We start from the raw sequence: 12875 nt of genomic DNA, 5'->3' as shown, positions 1-12875 counted from the left end.
GGTAAGAGTTGAGATTCTCTCTTGAGTCAAGCCATTGGTCAGCAGAACCGCTCATCACTGGGGATGGGCAAGCACAGGCTTTCTCTTGTTTACTTCAGCATCACTGGGCAGGATCCAGAATGGCAGGGTAAACATGCTGAGTTCACATCTTCTGCTCTGAAACCCAGATGCTGCCAAGAACCCAAAGGCTGTGTCCAAGGCAGATGCTGTCAGCCTCTGCCTAGATGAGTTCCTTTTCACAGATGGAAGGAGTCTGGAGCTGACCTCTATCTTAACAAGTGCTCCTGGTTTCTGAGGAGGGAGCCTTGTCCACCCTCTCCACTAGGCCAGACATTCTGGAAGGCAGCCCGTCCTCTGCAGGCTGTTTGTTTCCCAAAGGGGGGTGTACTGGAGAAGCCAAATAGCAGCAATTGTAATAATTATCATAAAATGATAATTACAGGTGCAGACTAATGGCTTCCAGTGCTCTGGACTCTACCCAAGGGCCTCCTGAGCCCACAGCACTATGTAGTACACACAGTCATGTGTGTTTCTTAGACGAGAGGTTAAGTAGCACAGTGCCACTCAGCTGGCACATGGCAGGGCCAGAACTGGCTGAGATGTCCTGTCCCCACATCCATACTGTTTTCACTTCCTTGACAGCCATCCATGCAATGCTCACACCAAGCACAGGGTTAAACACTTACCTGCACTGCATCCCTCTCTTCCACTGGGTGGAATTCAGGCTTGGGAAGGAAAGGAACCTGCCAAGGATGACACAACAGCAGGTGGCAGAGGTAACATTTGAATCCAGTTCTGACTGACTCCAAAGCTGTGCTTTTCAACACAACATGCTACTCCTCCCTGGCCCAGCATCCCCACCTCTCCTGGAAAGCCATGGTTTCTTCTGAACACCACTTAGCACCTGTCTCAAGGACAATCTGGTGAAGAGCTTGATAACATTTTGAAAGAGGGAAGGAGAAGGTGACACAGGCAATTACGATGCTGATAGACTGGGGGAACACACGAGGGCTACCCCAGTGAAGTGACAATGAACTGAGGCTCCAGGGATGAGTTGGAGCAGCAGGGTGGGTGCGGTTTTTATCATCGCATGTGCACAAGTCCAGAGGTGAGAGAAAAACCATGTGCATGTTGAAGGAAGTAAAACAGTTTCAGCGTGGCTGCAGCATAATGTTTTAGGGAACACAAAAGGCTGGAGGGGTGGGTGGGGGCCGAGCCCAAGTCAAAGGCTGTGCTGGGTGGCGGGGCTCAGTGCAGGGGAGGGACATGATTGATTTACACCTTCTGAAGATCACTCTGGCTGCTGCGTGGAGGGAGGCTGGAGAAGGAAGTCAGGAAGAGGGAGATCCATTGCTTGGAGGCTGTTGCGGAGTCCTAATGAGAGGCGGTGACCTGGACAGGCAGGCACTGCCGGGCTGGGAAGGGATTGGATTCATGGGCTACCAGTGAGTTCACACCACTGCATGTACTACCTAAGGGCTCAGTGGAGGTGCCGCCACCACCGCTCTGATTAGCATGATGGCAGACGCCCCACTCTGGGGTGAAATGGTGAACCGACTCTTTGAGAAACGGGGCTCATAATAAAAGAGCTTCATTACGAATCATGTTCTGTGGTGTGTTGTTGAAATATGTCAAGTGATAGCCTCTGTTCCAGTTGCAAAAAAAATAATTTTGCTGACTCTTTGTGTTGTCGATAATTCATTCGTAGTATTCACGCTTTCATTGGGAATCTGAGCAAAGTGAATTGGAAATCAGCACAATCCCCAGAATGTATGGGTCATGGAAATGAGGGTGCACAGTCTGGGGACATTCTTCAGCCTCAGTTTCCTCAGTTGGAATTGGAGATAATAACAACTGCCTTACAGGCAGTTTCTGCTGTATGAGCATAATTTGTATAGTAATAACTGAGATTGACCAGTGCTTATAAAGTACCAGGCATTTTTTAAGCACTTTGCATGTAATTGCTTTAATCCTGTCAACAACCTCATGAGACAGGTACTATTATGATCGCCATAGAGATGAGGATACTGAGGAACAATGAGGTCAAGTGACTTGCCCAGGGTCACATAACTAGTAGGAAGCAGAGCCAGGGTTAGAGTCCCAGTCATCTGATTGCAAACCCTTGCACCTAACCACCATGTTTCACTGCCTCCTCACATGCAAAGCCGTGTCTGGCACATAATAGACACTCAGTGAAAATGCTTCTTTTCTTTCCATTGGCCCTAAATAACATACTAAATGCAAAACAAGCTTAAGTAAGTGATAAATCAGTAAATCCAACTCCAGCAGCCTGCAGCCTATAAGGACCGACTGGTGCAGCAAACTGGTAGAAGGGAAGGCATTATCTTCCTAACTAACACAGGGGGATTAAGCTAAATGCAAATCTTGCTTTATCTTGGATCTACACTTATTGCTCTTAATGGGATCATGTTACACATGAAAACACTATCCACCAAATAGTTTACAATACCTGGCAAGTGACCACAGCTGTCCACCTAGAGATCTTGATTAGTTTCTCTCAGAGCACTCATCAGCTCTGACCAGGTATTTCAGATCCATTTCACATTCAATAAGCATCAACCATTTATATATTGATTGACTGACTAATTAAGCATCAACAATTTATCAATTTATTCAACAAGTATTTGCAAAGTACCCATATGTACTTGGCCTTAAGTTAGGTGCTAGAGATGGGAAATGAATAAGACACAGGTTCTTCCCTCTAGGAACACACAGTCAGTGAGTGAGGCTGACCTATTAGCAGATACATTGTGCTATCAAGAGCTGTGGGGTCCAGAGGTGGGAGCAATTGGCATTGCCCTGAAAATTGAGCAAAGACCCCACAATGTAGGGGTCATATGGTCAAAGTTTTGAGAGGTAAATTTTATCCGCCAATGAAGGAGGTTGGGAAGGCATTCTAAAATTACAAACAGAATGGGCAAAAGCCTAGAGGCACAAAAGGTGTGCATGTTTAGGAACATTGAAAGGTCACAGTGGCTGGCATGATTGTGGCAAGAGCTTCAAGACACTGCCCATTGACTCTCGAATGTGAGGTCACTTTTCTTAATCTTTCAAAATCAAATTGTATCCAGATCAAGCTCCTACTCACCCAAGTTGATAAGAAGTTTAATACCATTCCCTTCTTTGCGGCTCTCTCTCCCTTGGGTTCTATCAGAATCCAGCACCCAGGAAAGATGGGATAGAAAAAGGGTATCTGGCTCTTTCTTGCTAAAGTTTGTCCAGGTCCATGTGGTCATTCGAAGATGGATGTCTCTGCTGGGAGTCCCTGCTGGTCTCTCTATGTCAAGCTCTGTTGCAGAGACCATCATCAAGGGTTTTGTTAACTTCTCCCCTGAGGGCAAAGAGAACCCAGCCCTTTGGTCACAAAATGTCTGTTCTCTTCTTTGTCAAGGTAGGGCTCATAGGTGGAGGGAGAAGGTGCATTCATTCTTTACTGATAAATCCATGGCAATAAGAACCAAAACATGAACTGATGACTCAATAACCATCCTGCTATAGGAGCTGAAATAAAATAGAGCTCACTCTCTTACAGTGGTCTGAGGAGACAAGTTGAAGAGAGCTGGATTTCTCCATGTTCATGTTGAGTGGTCACCTGTGGCCTGGTTTAGAGATGCAGAGTCAGGTCTGGGCACTAACAAGTGGCTTTGTGTCTTCTGCAGGTGTGGCAGTGTGGCGGAAGTGTGGAGGTCCTGCCCTGCTCGCGGATTGCCCACATCGAGAGAGCCCACAAGCCCTACACAGAGGACCTCACCGCCCACGTCCGCAGGAATGCCCTCAGGGTGGCTGAAGTCTGGATGGATGAATTTAAAAGCCATGTCTACATGGCATGGAACATACCCCAAGAGGTAGGGATGGGTTTCTTGGGTTTGGTGGGAAAATACAAAACAAAATAAAACCTGGGACTAAACTCTTCATCCATCCCATGGGTCAACCAGAGTCCTGTTTGCCATGCTAGAATGCACTCTCAACCCCAAACGTACTACATGCTACAGCAAATGGGCTGATGAGGAAGCTCTGAGCCATTTCATACCCCACCCCCATCCCTGGGCAGTATGCTTGAAGGAGGACTTCTCTCTGCACCTTAGTGTCCTCATTTTAAATGAGAAAGTTGGACCAGATGACTCCAAGTTTCCTTCATGCTCCTAGGTGCTCAGTTCTCTAATGTTAGGTGTTTTGTGGATTACAAATATACCAGTAATAACAAAATTCACAAAATGCACCTTAATCACCCTGTAGACTAGATTCAAGTTTCTTCATCAAACCTTTGGCCAGAACAATAAGAAATATCTGTTTGCCTTTGAGATTTCCTGAGCCACATGGATGGCGATAAGATATACTCTCCCGGGAACCCTCAGTAGGAAATGGGAATTATTCTGGACATTTTTTAGGCTGCTTCTAATCTTCAGAGAACCTCATCATTGCCTGCTACTGTCCTCTATCCCTCTGTTCACCTGCACTTAAGAAGTGCCAGAGAAAAAGCAATGTTTCTATAGTAGTTTTGTTCAGCCCTGCCATGTGTCATATGGAGATGACCTTGGACTGCTGAGTTGGGAGAACCCAACAGATGCCAGTCACAGGATTCCAACCTGCTTAACAGCCTGTCTCCCTGAAGTTCTTTTTTTTATGTTGCATTCTGCATGAGATAGAGCTGTTGAGTACATGACCTCAGGTCTGTGGTGTCCCGTGTGGAGTCTCTTTTTTCTCTCAGCTCTTTTTCCAATAGGGAAATGACTGATCTTAGCTCAAAGTTCCCATGTGATGGCCATATGCCCTGAACTCTCCACCAACCTAGTGTTGCTGTGGCAAAATGATTGAGAAAGTAGGCTAGTCCATGAGTGGGAGCTTTTAGGCAACCTCCCCCTGCCACCACCACCACAGGGAAGGGAGACTTGAGTTGGGTGGCACACTCCCACAATCAGTGAGATTTCAGCAGTTGGGAGGAAGAATGAAGAACCAAGGATTGTCAGCCAGAATGCAGCCAACCCTGATGGACCAGCCCTGGGATTGCATTTGTGACAGTAAGGGAAACCACAATGTCTTCTGGATTCCTCTGTGTGGCTGTGGGCGTGGACCACAGTGTTCTATGCAGGGCACTGAACCCTGCTGTGGGTGTTCTCTGATGGCAAAATGTTAAGAACTCTTGGCAACTCCCCAGGAGCTCACCAGTGAAGCATTGTAGATCCCCAGGCTCTGCTTAGGACAGGAGTCCTGTCCATGCTCTTGCCCTCCTCTCTGCACCCAAAGCTGCAAGACTTCTAGCCCTGTCCCCCATTGCAGCTGATGGATGTTGAAATGGACAGATACCCAATGACTAGTAGAGAACTGAGGGAATAAAAATAATTGGAAAATGATGAAATTTGGTGTCTACCTGTGACTCCTCCAGCAGGGGTGTTTCAAGCCAAATCAAGTAAAGCAGGGAGCGAACAAGACAGGCAGATGAGAGGTAGAAGTGTCTGGGATAAAGCCTTAGGTGCAGAAGGAAGGGATCAGTGTGTTTTCTAAAAAACTCTCCTGTTCCTTCGTGTCCAAACTTCCTCTTCTTCCTCTTATCAAACTTCTGCAGAGTCAACACTTTTTCATCTCCCGTTCATTTCTCAAGTCACACCCCGATACTCCATCGAAACTGCTTTTGTCAGTGTCAACATGGGCCTCCTAACTGCCTGATTTAATAGACATTTTAACATCTTTGACCTACAAGATTCCATCTTTTTCTTGAAACTCTGTAGTCTCTTGGCACCATGATTCCACACTGTAGAGTCTCATGTATCCCTAATTACACCTAACTCCTTTTGGTTTTCTTGTACATCCCCTGGGTGTTTAAAAGCTCCTGAGGGTCTATCCCTGGCCGACTGCTCTCATTAAGCACCGTCTCCCTGGGTCATTTTATCTGCTCTTGCACTTGACTCCCACCCATATGTTGACAACTTCCTAGTTAATATCTGGCCCTGACTTCTGCCTTTACTTTCAGACTTACATCTCCAACTGCCAGCTGGGCGTCTCCTCTTGGATGCTCCTACGGAAACTCACACTGAGTCTGACCAAAACTGAGCACATCTTCTTCGTCAGATCTGCTCCTGTGCTTATTCTCTGTCTCAGTTCATGGTGCTGCCATCGGCCCAGACACACGAGCTTGACCCTGACCATCATCCTTTAATACTCCTCTCTCTCAATGCCCATTCCCAGTCAATCACGGAGTCCTCCTTCCCATTCCTACCTCCTCTCAGTCTGACTTCAGGTCCTGTCTCCTCCTCTGCAACAGCCTCCAACTGGTTTTCCTGCCTCAAGTCTTATCCCCTTCAATCTGTCCTCCACACTACCAAAATTATCTTCAAAAAAACTCATAGGAGCCATACCATTGTCCCACTTAAAATCTTCAAATGACTCTCCACTGCATGCAAAACCAGGCACAAAGCTCATTGTTTACCGTGCATCAGATATTTCCCTGCTCTCTCCTCTGCCTGTGTCTCCAGGCTTGCTTCCCACCTCTCCTTGTTTTGGAGTCTACATAGACTACAGGGACTATGAGAACTGCCCGTAGCTCCTTGTCTGTACCAGGCTGTTTCTCACCTGTGTGTGTGTACTCATTCTGCTCTCTGTACTTGGAATTCCCTATGATGTACCTTTCCCCTGGTGCCCACCCCTACAAAAGCTCCATCCTTTTAGACTCTGCTCCAGCAATCCCTCCTCTAGAAAGCCAGCTCTGGCTGGGGAGAGTGCTCGCCTTCCATACCTAGCCCAGTCATTGCATGGCCAGCCTGTAATAGAGTGTTCTGTTGCCCAAAAGTCTCTCTCTCTCCCATTAGGCCAGTGGCTATTGAACTTTAAAATCACCTGGGCTCTACTCCCAGAGATTATGACTTAATTGATTTGGCCAGAGTTCAGGGATCACCTTTTTTTGTATGCTCATCAGGGGATTCTAATGTCTATCCTTGAGCTGAACCACTGCAGTAGACCCTGGGCTCCCTGAGGACAGATTGTGCTATTCATATTTGTGTCATCGTGCCTACCACAAGATAGCAAGAGCTCAGTGAAACCTCGCTAATGTTTATTAATGAGTGAATCTGCTGGCCATGCATGTAATCCTTTTCTCCCTTGATCAGTGGCTCCTAAAAGAAGATCTGCAGACCCACTGAATCAGAATTGCTTCAACAGCTTTTAAAAGTACTAATCTGAATCTAATCCTCAGAGATTCTGATCAGCAGGTCTGTAGTGGTGCCAGAATCTGTAAAAAGTTCTCCAGGTGATAGTTTAGGGCAGCCAGGTTTGGATAACATGAATTTAGCTAATCCTGCTCATCTTTCCAATCTCACCTCAAGCATCACCTACTCCAGGAAGCCTTCTTTGATTGCTCACCTTCTCCCTACCCCGCATCCTGGCCGCCCCCCAGCGTGAGATGAATTAAGGGCCCCCCTCTGTTCTCCCTTACGTTCTCTGCTTCCTGCCATTCTCACACTGTGTGCAGGGGGTCTGTTTACTTGCCTGAATCCCCAGACTCTCCTTATAGGCAAAGACCGAGAGAGTCCTGTTTATATAGACAGTGCTTACATAGACAGCACCTGAGACATAGTAAATAGGCATTTGGTGACAACGAGTTGAAGAGGGGAGAAGAGGGAGGAAGTGTGGATGCCACATGCTCTGCATGCTTCCCCGGGAGGCTCGCCTGCTGCCCTTGCTGTGGTGGCACCCCAGTACCTTTTGCTCAACTGCAAACACATCTGTTACCAATTTACTTAAACCTTTCGTTGACAGCATCCCAGCAGCAAGCACAGAGCTGGAGCCCTTCAACCCTGCCCAGGTGGCTGCCTTGAGAATTAAATAAGTTAATGTATGTAAAGACTTTGCTCGGTGCTTAGAGCTTAGAAAGCACTTGATAAATGTTTTTTGTTGCTGATGTTATTGTTTATGCCCTATGCATTCTCTCTGAAGCTTCAAAATGCTGGTACTGGGCAGTCATTCTGCACTGGTGCCCCCTGTGCTGGGTCCTCCTCCAGCTGTGCACTGAGCAGAACTGTCCTCTCCCCTGCCCCCCTACCATGTTCAGTCCCAAGCTTTTGAAAGACCAAAGGAGCCTCCAGTTCTTGAATCCTGCTACTTTAATTGAAAATCAGTTTTTTTAGCAATAAACAGAAAGTCAACCTGCAGCAAAGCATCAAGATTATCTTGGCAGAGTTTAGGAGCTCTAGGCCAGCCCCTGCTTCTCCTGCCCAAAGACAGGCTGAGTGCCAGGGACAGCTCACCATGGTGCTGAGGGGCTTAGATTGGGCTACAAGGAATTTTGTGACTATGTGTCTGGGATACTGGGCAGCTTTTTGTATGGATAAGTTTATTAGTTTCCTGAGGCTGCCATAACAAATTACCACAAATTTGATGGCTTAACACAACAGAAAATCATTGTCTCACAGTTCTGGAAGCCACAAGTCTGAAGTCAAGGTGCCAGCAGAGCGGTGCTCCCTGCAACGTCACTAGGGCAGGATTCTCCCTGCCTCTCCCAGCTTCTGGTGGCTCCTGGCTTGCTTGGCTTGTAGATGTATCACTTCAGTCTCTGCCTCTGTCCTCACATGATATTCTCCTCTCTGTGTCTCTGGGTGTCCAAATCTTTTTCATCTTTCTCTTATAAAGATGCTAGTCATTGGACTTAGGGCTCACCCTAAATTCAGGATGATTTCATCTTGAGATCCTGAACTCATCATACCTGCAAAAACTCTATTTCCAAATAAAGTCACATTTAGAGTTTCCAGGTAGACATGAATTTTGAAGCAGGACATTGTTCAATCTAGCACACTAAGCATTTGGCAAAAGAGGAAGATACGTTTATTGTTTTCTATAATAAGGGCCAAGGTGACCTTCTCTGGGAAGGTTTGCTTATTTCTCAATTTATGCCCCTTGCTCTGAAAAAGGGCTTGATGTAATTTACAGTAAACACATGGTGCAAACATGCTGAAGCATTAAAATGGAAAGGCAAAAGTCAATTAATAAACAGGAAGGGAAAGGGGACTTGATGTTCAGAAATACAAGCTAAGCCAAGGACTGGTTCTTGAGCTTCCTAGCGGTTAAAGGAGAGATGGCCACCTGGTGGACTGTATCTCTCTCATCTTCTATTAGGTGCTAAGGAGAGAGAGAAACTTTTCTCTGATCCTGAGTGCAGAAAGAAACTCTCACTTGGGAACCCAGAGCTTTAGGAAAACACGTAGGCCTTCCCAAGACAGGTTCTTCCAGTGGCTCCCTGTAAAAGCTGAGACCCAATGGTAAACTGTAGTCCATAGAGGCAATTATAGCATTAGGAGATGAAATGAATGGGTCTAGGGAAACAGTTTTGTGATATAAAGTGCAGAGAAGTGTAAACGGGGTGAGAGGCAGGTTACATCTATTGCCAGTTCCTGTGTTCACCAATTCGTAAATATTTCTCAACTCATCTCATCAGTATGATTCAGGCTCAGTGCTAGGCCGGGGGGCACAGACAGCAGTTGAACACTTCCTGACCTCAAGGAGCCCAAGTCCTGCAAAGAAAGTCCCCAATAGCAGTTGCTAGGAGGGCTCTGGGCAGGGGCTGGGTAACACACAAGTCACAGATGAGGTCATTAAGAAGTACTTGGAAGGGGGGGGTCCTTGCTGAACTTGCTCCTCAGGAGTCTGGAACTTTCACCTTCAGGTTGTAGCAGGTTCAAATTTTTATATTATCTGAACTTTAATGGGCAAAAATAAATTTACTTCTATATCTAAATTTGATTGATGTCAAAAACTTGTTCTGTTCATGTCCAGATATATGCAGCCATTTTTGTGATTTTTCTCAGATGTTTTAGACTTAAACTCCGTCAGTTTCATGATCTACCAACCCCAATAACTTGATCCCTGCAGTTGATACTGGAACTAGGGGTTGACACAGGCAGCACATAGACCACAATGTCAGTGGGGGAGAGCCCCACCTCCTCTTCTTTATCCGCTTCCCTCTGGGCTGGTGTCTTAATGAGATACCATGTGTCCCATCTGGTCCCTGGCTCCATCCTTGCTGTGGTGTCATCCTCTGAGGTGTCACCAAGTCTCCATCTCATCCCCAGCTGATGAACCCCTTGGCATCCTCTGCTGTGGCATGAGCTCTTTCTCTGCCACTTCTGTGCCCTGTTCAGCAGCTGGTGTGCAGGCCCAGAAGTTTTCAGTGCTTTCCACCGTGCCCTGGGACCACAGAAATGCATGGGGCTTCTCTATCCCTCTCACGCGGGGACACATTCACATCTCCATTTCTGTTCCACGGCTGCTGCATTGTGATGGCTCAGGGGCCACCTCTCTGATGCACCTGGGAAGGCAGGAACACAAGTATCCCTTTCCTTAAGATCTCCCAGCTTAAACAGCGAGCCTGCTCTTCCACAAGGACTTGTCTTAGGAGGCAGAGGGGTGGAATCTTCCAAATGCAAAATGCATAATGTAAGGTTAGAAACACAAACTCTAGACACAGGTTGATTGGGTTCAAATCTCACCTCCACCATTTATTAGATATGGGGCTCCAGACAAGTTACCAAAGAAGTTACTGAGCCTCTCTTTGTCCCAACTCCTCATCCATAAATGAGGATTTTATTGTGCTTCCTCATAGATTTAAATGGGACAATATACATACACACAGATATCAGTAAATAAATATAAATATATGTGCATGTCCCATACAGAACAGAGCCTAGCACAGTAGAAGTGTTATATTAGCCTTAGCTGTTATGGTTCTCAGGAATAGCTATTGTAGCATTCTTCCATCATCAACTCTTTTCCCTTCCCTCTTTCTCACCCCACAGTTCAGAATCTCTCATCTTGCCTCTTGAGGTAGAAGAACCCTACTCAGACTGTGTTCTTCCCATTTCTTTCACCTGCATCCAGACTATGGCTTTTTATCCCCCCAATCTAAGGATTTGGCATCTTTATTTCCAATGGCCTGTGATGACAATCCCCATCAATGCTGACCTCATGTTTCAGAGTCCAAACGGGGATGGTCTGAGGGTTAAGGTACATGTAGGGAAAAGTGTGAGTTAACTTCTCACATGGTCCCTGCACCAGGTGGTCTCTGGGAATCTTGGTTGGGGGCCCTGAGTCCTACCAAGAAGGAGGTTGGGGAGAAGCTGCAACCTGGTGGCAGCTGCATCTATGCCTCTGCCTTCCTGTACAGGACTCAGGGATTGACATCGGGGACATCACCGCAAGGAAGGCTCTGCGGAAGCAGCTGCAGTGCAAGACCTTCCGGTGGTACCTGGTCAGCGTGTACCCGGAGATGAGGATGTACTCGGACATCATTGCCTATGGGCTGGTAAGGAGCAGCCTCCTTGGGCTTCATTCGGACAAACAGAAAGCAGGACCAGAGAGAGGCATAGAGAGGAAGGGGAAGGAGGGAAAGAGGCTTTTGGCTGCCCACATGGGGACCTGCAATAGATCCGGGGACTGAGTACTGGTTTCTGAACCTGCAAGACAGCCTTCGCCTTCATAGCTCCAACCTCTCCAGTCCTTTACAGTCCTAAGCAACTCAGCTCTGGCCCCAAACCTGTATATTCCACGTAATTAAACACATAATAAACAGATAGCTTAAGATTGAAAGGTAAAGTCACAAACACCCGCTGTTCTCCCAACTGGTGTACCTGAGGTCCTATCAGCCACCCTGTGTGCCTCCCCCTCCAAGGGGCTTATGCCCTCCACTCACATACAGAGCCTCCCTGGAAGAAGTTCTGAGAAATAGAACCTTCTGGAATTTGCCATATTTTCAGTATTCAGTGCCACTTGTTGATTGGCACAGAGTGGTTCTCCCTGATGGGAGGCAGCAGTGTGGAGCGTCAGAGCGTAGGGCTTGGAGTCAGGCAGACCTGGCTCAGATCTTGATCAGGCCACTTCCTGGGCAAGTGTCTTAATGTATGTGGGTCTCAGTTTCTTTTTCTATTTAATGCGGTAAATTAACACTATCCTCATATGGAGAAAGAGAGTTTAAGATATGTAAACGTATTTCCTGTCTGAGGTTAAAATACTTTGAACATGATAAACTCTCCCATTCTCTGAATATTGCCAGGACCATAAACTCTTAAGGTATTTTAAATGAAAGCTCATTGAGTTTTGGATATCTCACCTGGTTTTTGCTGACTTATAGTCTGAACAGATCATGTTTTTCTATGACAGTTAAGCCCTTGAGACTACTCTGTAACATTACTTATATTATCTCCATGATGCAGATGAGGAAACAGAGAGGCAAAAGTGACTTTCCCACGTTCACACAGATAACCAACAGCGAAACCAAGTCTAAAACACCGGCTTCCGATATCACTCTGTTTCTTTGCTTTGGAGAGTGTCCTCCCCTCAGACCTTTCCTAATATCCCAGGATGAAAACGAAGGGAGAACTGAAGCCTCTTCCTTTGATGACCTGTGATCAGAGCTGAGTTCAAGGCTGGTCTCAGCAGGGAATGTAGTGGACAGAGCATTTCCTGGGAGCAGGAAGAATCCTTGCTGAGGGGCTGGACTCAGTGTTCTCTATGGACCTCCCAACTCTAACATCCTAGGATCCTAAAAGAGACAGAGCTGGGATCCCAGGACCACCCCCAACCCCAGGGTCTCTGTTGTCCAGGAGGCCAGACTGTAGGAGAGGGTCATATCCTCCCATGAGAGTCCCCGTGGTATGCTTGACATGTCCCAAGAGAGCCACCCAATGGCCTCTCCATTTCTCAGGCTAGTGTGATTCAGATGTCAGAAAACACCTCAGCTGCTGCTGTCCAGGCAGTAACTGAGACTTCAGATCTCTCGTCACCATGGAAGCACATTGCACTGTAAGGTGCCCATCAGTCCCATCTACTTCCCCAGAACCATCCCAAGGACACAGCTGCTACTGATGTCCCCACAG

At 46.9% G+C, this 12875-nt stretch overlaps 1 protein-coding gene across 1 annotated transcript in view; it reads left to right on the top strand.

The window, feature by feature from the left end:
* GALNT18 (polypeptide N-acetylgalactosaminyltransferase 18) overlaps positions 1–12875 on the top strand; it is a 340361-nt gene that overhangs the window by 272006 nt on the left and 55480 nt on the right. Inside the window, exons 7-8 of the mRNA XM_063094045.1 lie at positions 3681–3866; positions 11168–11305. Coding sequence (XP_062950115.1) covers positions 3681–3866; positions 11168–11305 — 324 coding nt within the window. The remainder of the gene's footprint in view (positions 1–3680; positions 3867–11167; positions 11306–12875) is intronic.

Source organism: Cynocephalus volans, chromosome 4, assembly GCF_027409185.1.
Source record: "Cynocephalus volans isolate mCynVol1 chromosome 4, mCynVol1.pri, whole genome shotgun sequence".
NCBI classification, from domain to species: Eukaryota; Metazoa; Chordata; class Mammalia; order Dermoptera; family Cynocephalidae; genus Cynocephalus; species Cynocephalus volans.
This window is presented reverse-complemented; position numbering and strand designations above follow the sequence as displayed.